The 19,099-nt window shown below is 39.5% G+C and overlaps 1 protein-coding gene across 8 annotated transcripts in view; it reads left to right on the top strand.

Annotated features, from left to right (window-relative positions):
- PARD3 (par-3 family cell polarity regulator) overlaps positions 1-19,099 on the top strand; it is a 735,311-nt gene that overhangs the window by 417,730 nt on the left and 298,482 nt on the right. For all 8 annotated transcript variants that reach the window (XM_074984984.1, XM_074984976.1, XM_074984978.1 and 5 more), the window contains one exon: positions 2,250-2,333. In XM_074984984.1, coding sequence (XP_074841085.1) covers positions 2,250-2,333 — 84 coding nt within the window. The remainder of the gene's footprint in view (positions 1-2,249; positions 2,334-19,099) is intronic.

The following is a 19,099-nucleotide window of genomic DNA, read 5'->3' as shown; positions in this document are numbered from 1 at the left end:
AACCCAAGGTTCACTCAACTTTCAAAAGTAGCACCACCTGCTGCCACTTCTTCCCCAAGTTGGGAGCCCTAGGAACTAATCAGAGACTTTAACATGTAATTTAATAGGAATTTAAGAATCTTAAGAGTTTCTGCCTACAAGCAGAAAGTTGGAAACCAATTGCACTCGTAAAGCGAGGGATGAGTATATTTTAAAATTGATCCCTTTGTTTGTAGAGCTGCTGATTGTCATGGGGATTAAAGTGGCATAAATATTATACTAATTGCATTACTGTACATTAAACAATAGCATGTTGCATATCCTATTTGCAAAATTCTGGATGTATAATTTAAAATACTATTTGATAATTAGAGTATTTACAATTTTAATATCAAATTTAATGCTTCTTGTTCCTTATCTTAGACTTTTTTTCCTTTATTTTTTTTAACACCACCTCTCCTCTATGTTTAGAGATCAGTTCAGCAAAATACATCAACTGAATATGTAGTGGGAGTTTTCTTAGTGCTTGCACACATGGTGCAGTAGTGCATGCTAGAGGGATGTGACTTCTAAACTGCACCAACATGCTGTGCATTAACTGGCCCACGTAGATCCTGCTGATGTGTGCTAAAAGTTCTCCAGTGAACTTCAGTGTAGGATTATTTTAAACAGTACTATGACAGAGCTTGCTAAGAAAATTTTAGGACACACCAGCAGTGTCTACAGAAGGCAGTACACAATATATTGGTGCACTTCAAAAACTAACTCCCTATAGTGTGCATTGTCATATGTGGACAATCCCTTACTGGTGGGAATCTCGAGGTTAGGAGCAAAATGAAATGTGTGATACAGAGTTAAGTATCATGAACAAAGTATGGTACTAGAGACCAGCAAAACCACATGTTCAGATTTAGATTCAGAGCTTTTGTTCCTAAAGTTTTGAAGTGTTAGATTTGAGATCTTGACTCATTGGCTTGTATTCTTTTATGACTGTTGGTTCCCAAACCAAATCGTTCCAAAATGTGTGGTTGTTGAGAAATAAGGAGATTTGCTTCAGGCTTACTTCTCCTACCTTCGGAAAAAATTTGTTGAGCTTTTTGGATCTTTGACTGACTTGCTTTTTTTTCTTTTCAAAGCAGAAAGTATAACTCCAAATCAGTTCTGCATGTCTGCCATATGGCACGTTAAGTTTATTGCTTTGCAAAAAACAGAAATAAAGATTTATAAATTCACATAAACAGAAATAATTGTTGTAAACTCACTGCAGCAGAACCTCAGAGTTATGAACATCTCAAGAATGGAGGTTGGTTGTGACACTGACCAAAACATTGTGGTGGTTTCTTTCAAAAGTTTACAAGTGGACATTGATATAATACGTCTTTGAAATATTGTTATGCCAAGTAAAAATTCTGGTTTAAGCCATCTTCACTTAAGTGAAAAAAGCGAAGTAACTTTCCTCATCTTGTCACGTCTTTTTTTTTAAAAAAATCTTTCTATTTTTTTTATTAGTTTAATAGAGTAATGTAATACATTTCCTTTTTTGTTTTTGTCTCTGCTGCTGATTTCCTACATCTGGTTTCAAATGAGGTGTTTGGTTGACTTGTTAATTCATAACTCTGCTGTTTATAAGTCTGAGGTTTTGTTGTATACAAATTTTGTAGGAACACAAGACATTCAATGGTGTTTGTGCTTTCCAAAAATGAAGGAGGTTTAACCATTTAAAACTTAAATATTCCTCCTAGTGTAGTGTTGGCCTTATATTAAACTTAAAGGGTAGAGTAGGTTTTCATTGGATAGCTGAAGGTTGTACGGCTATGTTAGTTTATACTTTTGAGAAAAATTGATTGTGCCATATTGGACACAAAAATTGAAAAAGAGATAAAATCCTAAGTTTGAACCCTCCATGTGCCTATAGACAAGACAGCTTAAATTTAACGAAAAAGTCACAAACCAAATTCTGGTGTATATTAAATATGAATGAAACTGGTGTTGTGCTCTACATAATTCATGGAATTGATTAAGGTTACCAAAAAGGGTTAGTTCAGTTTTCATTTGAGTTATTAATGGAATTGTTTTTGATAATTGATCTCCTTTCATGCCATCAGAATAATATTCAGGTATGTAGTATTTCAGCATTGCTTCCATCACCATTGGTTAAGTTCTTGGATAGCTTTGTTTTGTGTGTGCATGTGTGTGTATATGTGAGGGGGTTTTTTGTTGGTTCATTTATGGTACATATTCATGCTCCCTCATTCGTCGTTGTCTCACAGCGATATGGTAAAGCTCGTCGAAGTCTCCAACGATGGTGGGCCTTTGGGAATCCATGTAGTGCCTTTCAGTGCCCGAGGAGGAAGGTAATGTATTATGTACAGTTTTAACTGAATCCTAACCTGCTGTGTTTTTATCTTGGTTATGCTTACTCCTGATAAGTTCTTGTAGGTTTTATATAAAATAACAGTTTTTTCCCCAAGAGGAAGTTTTACTGACTTAAAATGATTGAATCATTCTGCCATCCTTACTCATTCTGTACACTTTAGAATGAAGGTAGCACGTAAAGAGAAGAAAAATGTCTCTTAATTAATAATAAAAATTTTATTGTAACATGCTGAAAACTTGAATCGCAAAGATATGAATGATTTATTTCAGACGCTCATACAGTTATTTTATCTCTTTAATTCACTATAGTATTTGTGCATCTTTTTCCTCCTGTCTGGTTAGTCATTTACCAAAGTATCATTCTAACCCAGAGAATTCTTCATGTATGTGTATTTTACAAGTAAGATTGAAAGAAAAAGAATTTCAGTGTAGTATTAAATAGTGTCCCCTGTGCTGGGGGCAGGGGGGGAGAAAAAAAAGAAGAAAGGCCTATAATATGGGGTTTTGAAGTATAGGAGTATGTTGTGTAGAATGCATACCTGCCTTAAATTTCATTAAATGACAAAAGGGAAAAATTTCTCAAGTCTTAAGTTTCAGAAAAAAAAATGAATGCAATGCAGGTGATTTACATTAAAATAACTTTCAGGATTGCATTAGTCAACAGAACACTCCATTTGCTTTGCTGAAGTAGACTTTTAGTATATCAATCGAAACGTTAATGTATTCTCAGGAAATTTTTATTACTTTTGTACCAATCATTATTCACCATGGGGGATTTAAAGCTTGCGGGCATACTGAAAAAGAGCCAATCCATCAAGAATATAAGTAGGATTTTATTTGGGGGAGGAAGATTACCTTTATCTTGAAGTGTAATTGCATTCGCTATTTCTTCACTTTAAGGTGAAAAGGGACCAACTATATTTCTAAAAAATGTAATCTTAGATTACACAATGAAAGGATATTATGTTCTTACAAGACTATACCTATTTATCAGCAATTTTAGTTTAAATTTATTAGACACAAGTGTCACTGTATCAGATACTCATGTCATTCATTTTTCTATGCACACTATGCATTTTTCTTCAACAATGGAACCATGAATATGGTTTTAAAAACTTTATTTCTGATTATTATTTTAACCTTTATGCTTCATTAGCTGTACTGACATGTAGTACTGTGACAAAAGTAATAATTTTATTGAACTGAAGGCAATTTTCCATAAGGACTTTAAGAGATAAGAGCAAACTGCCATAATATGGTGACTCTCTCTCCCATGAGTGACCTGACTCAGTCTTCAGTGAGTTCAGTCAGCAGTATAGTAATGTTTTACTCACAATCTCATAAATAAAGATAGGAGGTAATAGCATGCTGTGATTTCTGCATTGTTATGTAGCTGTGGACAGTGCTGGGAGAGATGGGAATTTCTCATCAAAATTGTTGGCCACATCTTAATTGGAGTGATAATTAGTTCAATACAGTGGTGTGTGGTGATTTTTTTCCTGCTTTGTTTTTGTCTCAAATCTCTCAAAACAGCTGCACTCTATTTGTTCTGCTATCATTGTTCTTTTCATGTAGCCAACCCTCATGGAGAAAGTAGGGATTAGATCAACAGTCCTTGTAGGAATGTAATAAGGTTTTTATTAGTCGCTCTAAAAACCTACCAAATCTAATCAGTCGGTAAAAATCATGTATTTCAGCGGTAAGATTTGCAGAGGGTTTTGAAAATGAAATTTTACTGTTAGTCTATATGAATTTTCCACGCAGGAAGTCAGTGGAACTACAGGTTGAACCTCTCTAGTCCGGCCCCCTTGGGACCTGACCAGTATCAAACTGGAGAATTTGCTGAACTACAGGAGGTCAATATTGTCTAGCAGCATTACCAACGCTTCCACTGCTTACTGGGCTCTTAGAAGACATTTAGGGGTAAATTACAGCTAAATAATGGCACAGAACATGAAGAGCCAGGACTAGTGGCTGTAAACAAACTATGGGATTACAGGAAGCTTGGATAGCTACCTAAGTAAAATCATGCCAAACTGTGGAGGTTACTGGATGAGAGAGTGCCAGATTAGAGCAGTTCGACCTGTACAATATCTGTTGAAAAAGCCATGAGTTTAATTCATGATTTGTGCCTGCTAAAATACAGGGGACCATAATTATTAGCTTGAACAAATTGTTGAATTATATATTTTAATTTTGGTTTTTCAGCCTTCTCATTTTTTGGATCATCTTTAAACATTAATACCATACTACAGAGCCCCAAAATACTGTCTTATAAATCGAGGTGTATAAGAGATATGTCACCCATAAAATTGAGTTTTATATAGTGTAATTTCTGTCATTTCATATTGAAATAGTATAATTTATTTTTTATGGAAAAATATCAGCCAGTCCTGTGAGTGCTTATTTATAGTAGTTCTTTTCCATTAGTGGAATTACTTCAGTAAGTAGAATCTCAGTAAGGAGCTGCCAGGCTCTTTATGTGGTTCTTGAAAGTAAGAAGCAAAGTTTATACTGTATATAATGACTGCATAAAGTAGATGCTTTTTTTAAGAACACCAGGTACATTGTAAAACATGAAAGGTGCACTGCATACTGTGTACTTTTCAACTGTTTCTCCTCTAGTATTTTTTGTTCCTTTTAATAAAGGCAAGTGTCCCGAAAAGTCTAACACACTTTGAAGTTGAACTTTAATAATTTTGAAAGAGTTGGATTTAAAGTTATGGATCACACTAATTGACGTATGTTGAAACTGACCAGGTTGTGTTTAATAGTCCCCCTTGGATGACATACAGTAACAATAAATTTAGTTTGAGTTTTAGGAAAGTTTTGAGACATAGTTTCTTGCTTCTAAATTAGAACATGATAGAATTAGTTTTTCCAATCCCCAGTTTCTTATGAGTTGCCATATTTGCTTTTACTGTTTCTCCAGTTGAATTCTCCAGTTCTTCAGAGCTGCAGCCTATCTCTGCCCCAAAGTCTTTACGGTCCCTAAATGCTAATGTTATCTGGTGGTGGTTCTCAGATGTTGCTGACCTCTGGCACATGGTCTTTCTCACTCATCTTAATTGTAATCTATTAAAACGCTGCCTTTTAAACAGCTAAAGAGAGACAGTACTAAAACCCGAATCCTTTTCAGTTAACAAAAACATATAAAACTTAAAAATATGACTTTAACACACTGCAAAAGATTACATTGATTTCTCCAGAGCAAACCTACTATGCAGTGACCCTTAATTCTGTATCATTTACTTTCTGCTAAGTATCTGAGCACAAACAGGAGTGAAATGATCTTCACAGCACTCCTGTGAGGTAGCAAAATATTGTCATCTCTATTGTGAAAGTTAAATTTGGAGGCACTGAGTGATAAATGACTTGACCAAAGTCACATAAGAAGTCTCTGGGCCAGAATCCTTTGAATTCCAGCTTAATGCCATAGCCATAACACCACTAGAATCACAACTCCTGCAAACATACTTGTTTGGTGGAGAGTTTAGGAAAAAGTTCTTTTTGAAAACTATGTACCTTTAAAATAATGGAAAAATTATTTGCACTACAGTGGGTTTGTCTACACTAGCTCCCTACTTCAAAGCAGCATGGTAATTAAGGTGTTGGGAGATTATTAATGAAGTGCTGCGCTGCATGTGCAGCATTGCATTAAGCTAATTCTCCACCGCAGCAACTTCAAAGTGCCGGCTCGTGTGTAGCCGCGGCTCACCCACCGGTACTTCAAAGTGCCTAGGCAACTTCAAAGCCCCTTTACTCCTCAAAATTTTATAGTAAAGGGACTTTGAAGTTGCCCAGGCACTTCAAAGTACCGGCGGGTGAGCTGCGGCTACACGTGAGCCAGCACTTCAAAGTTTAACACTTCGAAGTTGCCGTGTGGGAGAATTAGCTTAATGAAGTGCTGCATATGCAGCGCAGCACTTCATTTATAATCTCCTGACATCTTGCTTACCATGCTCCTTTCAAAGTAGGGAGTTAGTGTCGACAAGCCGAGTAAGTACAGTCTTCTCTGATGTCACCTTCAAATTGCTTTGTATTTTTGTCATACAGTAAAGCTAATGCAGAAATTTTTGAAAAGCCCACCCTGTTGTGAGGCATAAGCAATATAGCATTTACTTTATCATGTTGTGATTGTCAGCTTTTTTGTTATTCCTAATGGTGCTATAAAGTCTACATAAATCAGGTCAGGCCATTATAATGAGAAAAAGTAATAAATTGCAAGGGAGGGACATAATCTCCTCAGAAAAAATTAACTGACTGGACTAGATGCACTTTCAATGACTCTTGCCTATGTCTCCATGGAACAGTTGCATCTTCAAAGATATATGTGTATGCATGCACTTTTTTTTAAACAGAAACAGCAAGGATAAATGGTGGGGTGGGCAGGAACAGTCAATTCATTTTTTTTTTTTCAAAGGGGCTGTGCTTACTATCCTTGCGCTACTCAGTGAAACAAACAAAGCTAATGTCCACCCAAAAGCAGTTAAACTTTTTTGTCACTGGCATAATCAAGATTTTCAGAGTGAAGGATGCTGTGGTCCGTCTATCACTCATACTTTTGTGTTATGTCTGGTAGGATGCATGACCTTAAGTCACATTCTGCCAGCAATAGCCGAGATCCTTATAACAAGTAGGGGTCGATTTGAACATTTATTTGTAACACAAGGAAATATTTCAAAGCTTTAAAGTGCAGTTTGGCTTCCTGAGGGCTTGTCTGTGTTTAAAATGTGGTAGTGATGCAGCTGCATTGCTGTCACTCCACCACTGTAGCACATCAACAAGCAGGTTTCTTCTGTTGGAATAGATAATTCCCCACCCGGAGACATGATCGATGGCTCAGGGAGAATTCCTCCATCAGCCTGTGCTGGCTTCATAGGGAATTAGTAGATTTAACTGCATTATTCTGGGGTGTGTACCCTGCACCTCCTCCTGGCCCCTCTTGAGCTTACCTAAAGTTCCTCCTTGAACCCCTAAGTTCCTTTTCACCATCCTTTGCGTGAATCAGAGCTTGTTTTGCAGTTTACTTCATGGGGATTTTTTTCTCCTTCTTAGTTAGCCAGTTTAACTTCCTGTGTTATCTGGAACTGGTTAATATACATTAAATTTTATTTGTATTTAAAGTTAATTTTTTTAATAGTTTCAATAGTCTGCATGCTGCATTGGCCATATGTTAAGCACTGCCTGTCATGTCAGGTGTTGTATATCCCATAAATCCTGCCTTTTGTGTCTCGATGAGGGAAAAAATAAGGAGAGGTTCAGTATACGCTGCTCTTTCTAGAATAAGATAGGAGATTTGTGGAGACCTGTGCCTAAAACAGTACCTACCTCATGGAGCATCAAGTGACTGCCCTAGGACCTGCATGTAGTCAGCAAGTGTGAGAGCAGTTGTCTGTAACAGACTCCTGGACTGGACCTCCTCTTAGCAGAGAAAGAGGAGTCAGTCGTCTTCTCCAAAACCTTCACAATGATTCAGGTACCCAGAGCTGAGCTACTGACATAGTACCATGGTGGGAAGATGCTGGCATTATGCTGTTGGCAGGGGGGCCATTGAATCTGGTACCAATGAATGTCAGTTCAGTGCCAGCATTGTTGATAGCAACAACACGGTGGCCTGATGAGGCAATGAAGAATTGCTTTACTTCTCTGTACCAAACTCTTTCTTCACTGCCGGAGTCCATTGTGTTGGTAGTATCTCCTGCAGTGTCTCCTTAGCTGTCATGCAGATTCTCAGAGTGGTATTAAGCCCAGAACCACCTGAGAAACATGGCAAGAGCTTGGCTTGTTCTCTGGTGACTTGTTTGGCTGTGGCACACACTGTGTCACCACTAGTGCAGTCTTCAGCCTTAGTTTCAGTTTCAGACTCTCTTGGCACTCTCACCTGTGGTACTGGAGCAATTGTTGTCTTGGGTTCATACCTCAGCCACCAACCTCTCTTCCTATGATTGATTGTTTTATTTCAAAACTTTACATTCTTTCAAAACTCTCATGCTATTTTTGATGTATTAGTCGTCTATACCCCAGCCTCCAGTAGGCAACAGTATAGTTCCCTGCAACAACAGTATTATAAGCAACTTCTCTACCTGTCAAGGCAGCGTGATTTTTCAAGGAGGAGGTGCAAAGCCCAGAGAAGGGTGTTCCCCAACTCTACTTTGAATCAGCCTCCTTCTCCTTAGTCATCTCTGGTGAATTGACCCATTTTTCCCCCTTCTAAGGCAGCAATTCAAAAGACAGTGGACTTTCTGATACCTTTCCCCCCACTTGGGGACAGATTGCCTCCTTCCTGGATTGCTTGGGAAGTCATAACAGACAAATGGACCCTATGAACTTTTGAGACTATCCAGTTTCTTTCCATAGCACTCTCTCTCACTCAGCTTTTATAGAGACCCATCTCATAAGCCACTGCTCCAACTGTGCTTACTCTAGTAGCCATATATGTTCACTGTCAACATTAAGGAAAGGGACTTTGCTTATATTCAAGAACAATGGGGTTAAAGATCCATATTGGACCCTCAGATTCTCAAGAAGTTAATCAAATACATATGATTTTGGTTGATTTTTCTGAACATCAGTCCTTCCTTCCTTAGGTTGCGGTGAATGGCTAGCCACCCTCAACCTCCAGGATGCCCACTTCCATATGGTGGTACTACCAGTCATTGGAGATTTCTAAGGTTCATTGTGCTGGGCTGACAGCAACAAAACAGTGCATTACTTTGTCCTGTCATTGTCATCAGAGGACTCTGTGGGTGCTCCAGGGCCAGAGAACCCATTGGGAAAAATAAAAGGGTGCTCAGTGATGAGCCTGCAGGTTGCCTACTGACATCCTCACATGCTGCCTCCCAGTTAAGGCTGATCAGCTGTTCAGCAGTGGGCAGGGAGGCACTGGGCGGGAGGAAGAAGCAGGGACAAACAAAGGCAGAATGATTGTCGGGCATACTCAGAAGGAGGATGATGGGTCAGCAATTGGTGGGGCAGAGCAGGGGCCATAGGGCAGAATGGGGATCAGGAACCCCCAGGGAAAAATAAGAAAATTGGTTTCTGTGATTGGCATCATAGGTATTCACTATGGGGAAGGAAGGAAATTAGTCTTCTTCTAGCTAGATCAGCAGTTCTCAAATTTTAGCAACCCAGTGACCCCATTTTGATTTTAAAAATTTGGGTGACCCCCCCCCCCCGCCCCTTCTCCAAGAATCTGCTGGTACTCTCTCCTCTCCATCCCTCTTCCTCTTTTGTTCACTCTCCCCGACCTTCATTCACTTTTTTCAGGCTGGAGAAGAGGGTGAGTGCTCTGGCTTGGGAAGGGGAGTTTGGGGAATGAGCGTGAATTTAGGGCAGGCATTGAAGTGTGGAGTGGGTGGAGGCTCTGACTGGGGTTATGGGCTCTGCGGTGAGACCCTAAATGAGGGGTTTGTGGTACACAAGGGAGTGCAGGGTGAGAACTCCATCTGGGAGGGGGGTTTGGATGTCAGTGGGCGGGTGTGCTCTGGGCTGGGGCAGGGATTTGGAACATGGAAGGAGGTATATGTGGTGAAATGGGGCTGGGGTTATGGTTTATGGTCCAGGAGGGGGGCTCTGGGCTGAGGCAGGTTTTTTTTTTTTGTGGGAGGGGGTACAGTGCCATTCCGACAAGGGAGTTTGGGTGCAAATGGGGACTGCAGCTTGGCATACAGAAAGGGGTGCTGGTTCTTGGTGCTTACTGTGGCTCCCAGAAAGTGGCTTCCAGGTCCTGGGGGAGGTGCAGACAGGGAGGCTTGGTGAACTGCCCTTGGAACTGCATGAGTCACTGCCACCCCTCTGCCCCCATCCCACAAAGCTGCTGCCATTGTTCATGGGTCCTAGCCAATGAGAGCTACAGAGCAGGAACTCAAGTGAGGGCAGGATGTGGCGTTTCCCTGGCCACCATGCAGCTAGGGGCTTCAGTAAGGGTCCTGGATGACATTTCTGGGAGCTGCATGGAACCAAGGCAGATAGGAACATGCCTGAGTTGAGGAAGAATTGATAAGTGGGGTCTGTGGGCTCTCCTAGCTTTTTCTCACAGACCTTAGTTTGAGAAACGCTGTTCTAGATGGTTGTATGGTGCAAGGCAGATCCAAAGATGAGGTTCTCCATCACATTGAGTTTATCATAGGTAAATTAGATCATATAAACCAAAGTCGTCGTCGTCTTCTAAAATTAAAACAAAAAGCAGTCAAGTAGCACTTCAAAGACTAGCAAAATAGTTTATTAGGTGAGCTTTCGTGGGACAGACCCACTTCTTCAGACTGTAGCCAGACCAGAACAGACTCAATATTTAAGGCACAGAGAACCAAAAACCGTAAGCAAGGAGGACAAATCAGAAAAAGATACTCAAGGTGAGCAAATCAGAGAGTGCAGGGGTGGGGGGGCGCAGGTCAAGAATTAGATTAAGCCAAGTATGCAGACGAGCCCCTATTGTGACTCAGAAAGTTCCCGTCCCAGTTTAAACCACGTGTTAATGTGCCGAATTTGAATATAAAAGCCAGCTCAGCTGTTTCTCTTTGAAGAACGGTGTGAAAGTTCTTTTTCAGTAACACACATACCTTTAGGTCATTAATAGAATGCCCCATACCATTAAAACGTTGACTAACTGGTTTGTGGATCTGGAGTGTTTTGATGTCTGTTTTGTGCCCATTGACCCTTTGTCTAAGGGAGTTAGAAGTCTGTCCAATATACAAAGCATCTGGGCATTGTTAGCACATAATGGCATATATGATGTTAGTGGAGGAACATGAGAAAGTGCCCGTGATTCTGTGAGTAAGCTGGTTAGGTCCAGTGATGGTATTTCCAGAGAAGATATGTGGACAAAGCTGGCAGCGGGCTTTGTTGCAAGGAAAGGCTCCAGGACTGGTATTCCTGGGGTATAGACTGTGGCTGTTAGTGAGGATCCTCATGAGGTTGGGAGGTTGTCTGTAGGAGCGAACAGGTATGTCACCCAGGGCCTTCTGGAGCGTGGCATCCTAATTAAGGATAGGTTGTAGGTCTTTAATAATTCTTTGCACTGGTCTGATTTGGGGGCTGTAGGTGATGACCAGTGGCGTTCTGTTCTTGGCTTTTTTTGGGCCGATCTTGGAGTAGCTGGTCTCTGGGTATTCGTCTGGCCCTGTTGATTTGTTTTTTTACTTCTCCTGGTGGGTAATTCAGGTTTATGAATATTTGGTAAAGATCTTGTAGTTTTTGGTCTCTCATTTGGATCAGAGCAAATGTGATTGTATCTAAGAGCTTGACTGTAAACAATGGATCTAGTTATGTGTGTAGGATGGAAGCTAGAAGGGTGTAGGTAAGCATAACGATCAGTAGGTTTTCGGTACAGTGTGGTACTGATCAAGCCATCCTTGATTAGTACTGTAGTGTCCAGGAAATGTATCTCTTGCATGTTGTAATCAAGGCATAAGTTGATGGTGGGGTGTAGATTGTTAAAATCTCTGTGGAATTCTTCTAGAGTCTCTGTACCATGGGTCCAAATCATAAAGATGTCATCAATGTATCTTAAGTAGAGGAGGGGTAATAGGGGGCGAGAGCTGAGGAATCGTTGTTCCAGGTCAGCCATAAATATATTAGCATATTGTGCGGCCACGCAGGTGCCCATAGCAGTTCCACTAATCTGGAGGTATAAATTGTCCCCAAATCGGAAATGACTGTGTGTGAGAACAAAGTTACAGAGCTCAGACACCAGATTGGTTTTAGTGACATCAGGGATGGTATTCCTGATTGCTTGTAATCCGTCTTTATGTGGAATATTAGAGCTTCTACATCCATTGGGGCAAGGATGGTGCTATCAGGAACTTTTCCGATGTTTTGTAATTTCCTCAGGAAGTCGGTGGTATCTCGGATATAGCTGGGAGTGTTGGTGGCATAGGGTTTGAGGAGGGAGTCCACGTAACTGGATAGTCCGCTGGCAAGGGTGCCAACACCTGAAATGATAGGGCGTCCAGGGTTTCCAGGTTTGTGGATTTGTGGATTTCCAGGTTTGTGGATACTTGTCTGCTTTTTGTTTTGATAGTATATAAACTACCACGACTTCCTCTCTGTTACTCTTCTAAAGTTGTATAACTTGATCTGAATTTATTGTAATATTTATATATCTTGTCCTGCAAGATATTTTGTGAAGAAGGGATAGAATAGCAGAGACTGAGCTATGAATTTCCTTATGTGGCAGCTTAAATTACGATCTTAACGTTACGTTAACAAGATTTTGGTGTGTAAATATTCTTTGTGTTAAGGTAGACACTGACATGCCTACAGTTTCCATGCTAAAGAATTGTTATAGATTTTTTGCTGTTCCACATTGCTCTTTTCTAATTTTTTTTTTCCATTTCCAATATGTATGTCAGGCCCTTTTTGTTCCATAGTTGTTAAATCCTAGTAAAATTTGTTGCTGTTTTTCAGTAAAATGTACTCCTTTGTTTTGCTACTCTAGTTGTTTGATGCACAGAAGATTGAAGCAACATCTGCTTGCCATTGATTGTGCTAAAATTCCTCTGTCTGATTTTATTTTTGCTGTCACATATGGTTATAAAAAATGACACTGTACTTTTGCTGATATAATGATGTATGGGTGTTTTTTGTGTCCTCACTGGAGTATTGAAAATCCTTCTAGTTGAGTCCTTACCTTCAGGGCCCTGCATTGTAGCCTTAATTCTTGAAGACATAAATGACATGGAGAGTTTTCCTTTGGTGCCAGTCAGTCCCATTTCTTCATCATCCAGACAGGCTGCTCTCTTGAGTAAACCAAAGCATTCTTTTCCCCACATCCTTCTCCCTAAGGTTATATGGAACCTCATCATCTCAGTCAGGCTGAGAACTGAGTGTCCCAATATGGAAATCAAGCTTAAGCCCCAGGAATCAGATTAAGGACTACTATAATATCATTAGTGTGAGCAATGAAATATTTTATTACTGTAGGAAGTGTTTGGATTAGTGTCCTGTTTGGGGCCTATCAGCTATGACCATTTAATTGACGAGAAAAGGCCTCTCTTTCTAGTGTGACAAAATTTATATATTTTTTGTGTTCTAGTTAAATCATCTGTGAACATTTTATCACTGAAATGATTTGTATGTGTCAATGACCCTATTCTTTTGTTTGAGAATCGGTAGTTTTATAAGGGTATTTTTGCTGTAATGATTGCCTTGCATGTTAGTTACTTTTTAAAACAGTTTTATTTGACCATTTTCATTTGTCTCAGTTAATTCAATTACAACTAGATCATGGGCCGTAGGGCTATGTGTGCACTGGAGTGTTTTGTCGACAAAATTAGCACTTTGTTGTCAAAACCCCTGAAGCATCCACATTCCCATTGTGTTCTGTCGATATTAAATTGTCAGAACACGACGCTTTTTGTTGACAGTGTTCTGCCACTCCCCCGTCAACAGATTCTGGATGTTCCTTGGGGGCCCTCTGTCAACAGACAGGGCTTCTGGGATGCCGGGCAGCCCTGTCTGCTGTGCTTCTGGTTGGCTGTTTTGTTGAGAGAGCTGCTCTTTCCCAACAGAATGGATTGCTCTTTTGATCTGCTTTCCAGTTTGGCCACAGTCTGTCAACAGAAGTTTTGTTGGAAGATGTCTTCTACCAGAAACGTCTTTAAACAGATCACTTTAGAACTAGTACTGCATCTACACTGGGATTTTGTTGACAAAACTTATGGAACATCTGTTCATAAAATGCATTTTATCAACAGAAACTGTTGACAAAAAAGCCGTGTACACACAGGGGGCCCTTCCGTCAACAGAGCAGATCAAAAGATCAATCCACTTTTATGTGTAGACGTGATCTGTCAGCAGAAGTTTTGTTGGAGCATCTATTCTGACAGTAACTTCTGTAGATACATACTTCTAGTGTCAGTGTAGCCCAGGTGAATAACTTCAGTGCACTGGGCCGTGATGGCTGAATCCTATTCAAGTGTATTAAGTGCAGTGTTCTTATTACGCTCATGGTGTTTACACTGTCAGCTTTTATTAAGATAAATTATGATAATTTCCATACAGCTGGTTGGCAGTTTTGGGGAGCTCACATTTTCAAAGAACTCAGACTAGCTCAGGCAATTTAGATGTCAGTAAAACACTTGTGCTTATTTCCAATTTTATCATTCATTGTAATTTATACTTAGAAGTGAAACGTTAACGTGTGTCTGTTAGTTTATTTTAATTGTATAATTAGACTAATGAACCTTGTGGAAATGTAGTGGTGCAAGTGTTAATATAATTAAAGCAGTTAAATTCCTAATTATATATCTAAAACCAGTATAAAGACAAAAGATCTCTGTGGTTTGCCATTTCTGCTTTGTTCTCCCCATCAGTTAAAATTAAGCTGGTGTAAAACACAGCATGAAGAACAATTTTCATACACCATTATTATTGTAATTTCTGCTGGGTCATGGCTTTGCAGAGGGCTTGTCAGAGCTTTTAAGAAATTCAATCTCAGTGTTGTGGAGTTCTAGGCTAAGGCCTTGCCTGCACTGAGAAAATGTATTATGTTGTTCAAAATGTGTGAGTTAACCTGATCGCTAATATGAGGCATCATCTAGCATAGACAAGGTCTAGTTATCTTTTAAAACATGTTATTTGGTCAGGGTTAACCCCTTACTGTTTTAAAAAAAATAAAAAATGATTTGCCTTTGTTTAACATTGTTAAAGCCTTTTAATTAAGATGTTTTCTCATATGATGGATTTTCCTATGTAGGAATATGCTGCGCACCTATGTATTTGTGCTTTAAAAAGTAGCTGTTTTCTCTAAAATAACTTTATAAAATGGCACCAACAGGCGGGCCAACAGCCATGCCGGGCCCATTGGCAAGGTGTAAGTGTGGGTGAGGGCGGTCTCCGTGCTTGCAGAAGGGGCAGGGCTGGGGGGCAGACAACTCTCCACATTGCCCCAAGAGTGCGAAATGGTGGCACTCTGGCAGTGATTTAAAGGGATGGAACATTGGCCACTGCAGTAGTGGCGGCTGCTGGAGCCCCAGGCTGTTTTGAATCACCAGACTGTTTTGAATCACCAGGCTCAGGGGCACTGTATCCCCTTTATACTCTCACCCCGCAGGTCCCTACCACCAATTTTGCTTGGTTTTCAGGTTTATAACAACCCCACCCCCCAGCTCACACGTGAGCAGCCAACTCTGCAAAGGAGTCCTGAAATCAGAAATTCAGACAAGGCTCTTCCTTGTTGCATTTCATTAATGCCCTTGACCCAGCTGCAGAATGTAGTAAATGTTTACTATACTTGTGTGTGAACCACATCTGTGCTGCAAGTCTCCATTGCTCGGGAGCACTAGTGGTGATGGTTGACAAAGAAAGAATCCAGTTTACTTTGTAGATTCCACAAAGAGATGACAAAAGACCTTTTGCTTCTAAATGAGCAAATATAATCTACAGTCATTGCAACAATGAACACAAATCTAAATAATGCCATTTTTAGAATAACATTTTGGAGTGTATCTCTACTTTAAATTACTATTATAATGGAGTAATGAGAGGAATTTGCTATTAAGATTGTATCGGAAATTAGGTTTATGCCAAATTTCTGGAAAAATTATTCTGCCTCTGACAGAATCATATTAGAAACCATTCCTCTGTATGTGTGTGTTTTTAAACTGATATGGTATTGTGCCTTTTTTCCAAATATATAAGCTGTCTGTGTGTGTTAAAAAAGACAGAGATGTGATCTCTAATGCTTCCAGCTGTTGTCTAGAAATCAGGAGGGTGGTGGGTTTAAATTTGAGTAAGGCTGTTCATCTCCTTTTTGATCATTGGTGAAGTTGTTTCAAAAAGTGTTGATGGAACCATATTCCACTGGAATATACAGTTCTATATCAACTGAAATTCTTTCAAAAAGCTCATCAAGTTCACCAACATTTTGTTTCTGGTGGGGTAGGTGGGAAAAGTTTTGCCAGTGCTGAAACATCACAATGTTTTCTTTTGAAATTAATTTTTATTTTTATATTTTAAACTTTTTATATATTCTGAAATTTTAAGATGAGAAAATAGAACATGAACATTTTGATTGTCCTGAAACATCTTTAAAACAAGATTTTTTGAAGCATTTAGAAATTTTCAAGCTTTATTCCTAACTGTTACCAAAACAGATTTTGAAATCTCAAAAATCTTTAACAGAATGGAATTTCTGTTCTCCACTCAGCTCTGATTGCTGGTTTTGCTATTTCAGTGGTAGGGTCCTTCGTCCATCCAGATCTAACAGTAGTTAAAAAACAAGATCTCCATGAACACCAGATGCTGCTGCTGAGTCGAGCATTCCTTCATTAATACCACTTGCAAGCTTTGCTTAATGAGACTAATTGCAATTTGGACATGTAGTTTATTTCTGTATTACATTATTTGCCAGTGGTTAGAATTAATAAGGTTTTTATTAGATTTAAGCACTTATGTAGATGTATTTCAGAAACAATGAATCATGCAGAAAATAAGATGTCTTACATTAGCATTAGGTTAATATAACTTCACTGGAAGGGATAGGTGTCACAACCATTATACCCAAAAAAAAAAAAAAAAAAGAGTCAGGAATATAATAGTTGGTGACTATCTCAAAATAAAAAGAAATCTATAATTACGTCCAGTGTTCTGGCGACACAAATAGGTGTGAAAGTATGTCAGTAGTAGTGTTAGCATTTGCACAAGTAGAATATTATATTTTCTATTATATATGGTAGGGCTTTAATGTTTAATTAGAATAGAGGTAAAGGATCTTCTACCTTAACAAAGCGCATCTTGAAAACAAAAAGCAGTCAAGTAGCACTTTAAAGACTAGCAAAATAGTTTATTGGGTGAGCTTTCATGGGACAGACCCACTTCTTCAGACCACAGCCAGACCAGAACAGACTCAATATTTAAGGCACAGAGAACCAAAAACAGTTAGCAAGGAGGACAAATCAGAAAAAGATAATCCAGGTGAGCAGATCAGAGAGTGGAGGGGTGGGAGGGAGGTCAAGAATTAGATTAAGCCAAGTATCCAGACAAGCCCCTAGAGTGACTCAGAAGGTTCCTGTCCTGGTTTAAACGATGTGTTCATGTGCTGAATTTGAATATAAAAGCCAGCACATCTTGTGTGCCTTTTGATACACATGTATATAGGTATATGTACACCCACATCCTGATTAATACATGGATGTTGACCCCATACAAAAGAGAAGATGGGATTAGGATGGAAAAAGTTATACCCCACACCCCATTTTGTTTTCAAGAAGAACAGGAAAAAATCTGTTTTTTGAGGGGAGGGAAAAGGAATGTGGATTGCTGGGATCTTTCTCTCATCCCCGATCACTGTGTGGGGGTGCAAGATATAGTTTTCTCTGAAACCGCTGTTGATAGCTCCTTATTGACACTGTGTGTGGGGATGTCTCTTGAGGGCTGAATTGTTTTCTCAAATGTCAGTTTAGGAGAGGAGAACCAACTCCTACTATAAAGTAAGGGAGGCTCTACATGGGCAGGATTTCCCTGCTGTCATTCCCCAACCTGTGCTTCGGAACGGGGAGAGGGATTGACTTTGTTTTCAACAGATGTGGAGGCCAATTGGGCCATGCTACTTTGTTGGGCTCTGATTTCCAGATACCAGGGCTCAGAATTTAGGGAGGAATTTCCAGCAGTATTGTCCTCTCCAAAAGGCAATGATAAATTATACTGACATGCAATGTAGGGGACTAGCATAAGGACCTAATTACCGCTTACATCCCACTTCAGGCCTGAAGTGGGGCTTCATGGTGCTCCTCTACCTGGGGGGAATTTTCATCAAAAATGTTTTGGATTTTTTTACTCTATTCAGACATGTTTTTAACATGATGGAATGATTTCTTTTTGTCAGACTTCAGTAAAACCAACCCATGGGGAAAAAAACAAAAAACAATGTTTTTTCTCCAAACCAGGCTTTTGGCCTGAAGACGTAGAATGAGGAAAGGTTTCATCTCCCTGAGAAAATTTAAGAAGGCTGAAGGAATGAAAATATTGTATAACTTTAACTATAGCTTAGACTGCATAGAAACTGTAATTATGGTACAAAATGATGTAATCAAAGCATGCACACTCCTTTTGCATTACTTTATATTTTACTTAGAGATATAAAAGTATTTTGTATAAGCAACCATTCTTAATGTTTTTAGTGCATTTCCCCAACTGAAAGAGCATTCTAGTAAAATTATATTTTGTAATGAGACAATACACTTCTAAAATCCTAATACTATGATCTAGATGTTTTGCACTGAAACCACAGAAAAATAGATGTAACCAGGAGCTATTATTTACAAGTTCTATGTTTTATGGAATGTGACAGACGTGGAATTGCTGTGTAATCATTACAAATACTGAGCTCTAATAATTCTGTGAATGTTGTGTGTGACTGAATAGGTGAGGTAGAGTTCCTGTATAGTTGTAGCGGGATGTTAGATGTGCTCAGATAACTGTGGTGATCTGATTTGGTGGGGGCTGTAGGAAGGCTCATCAGGAAAGCAATTTAGCACATAAGGATACCACAGAACATGCTTCAAAGACAATGGGACAAACCTTTAGCTTCATGGATCCTATCTCTGTTACCTAACAGTTTGCAAAGCGTGTTTCGCCAAAGCTAGGTGCCTGGAGATGAAAAGAACACTATGGCAACTGTGGAAAACCAAGGCTAGAGAGTGAGCCACATGAGTGGCACTCCTTCTCAGTGGTCCGCAAGGTGGTCATAACCAAGACACTCTCCTAGGACAGGGTAGTTTGCTAAGTGTGCTTGCATACCTAG

This window comes from Carettochelys insculpta, chromosome 2 (genome assembly GCF_033958435.1).
Source record: "Carettochelys insculpta isolate YL-2023 chromosome 2, ASM3395843v1, whole genome shotgun sequence".
Taxonomy (NCBI): domain Eukaryota; kingdom Metazoa; phylum Chordata; order Testudines; family Carettochelyidae; genus Carettochelys; species Carettochelys insculpta.
Note: the sequence above shows the minus strand (reverse complement) of the source record. Positions and strands in the feature narration are given on the sequence as shown.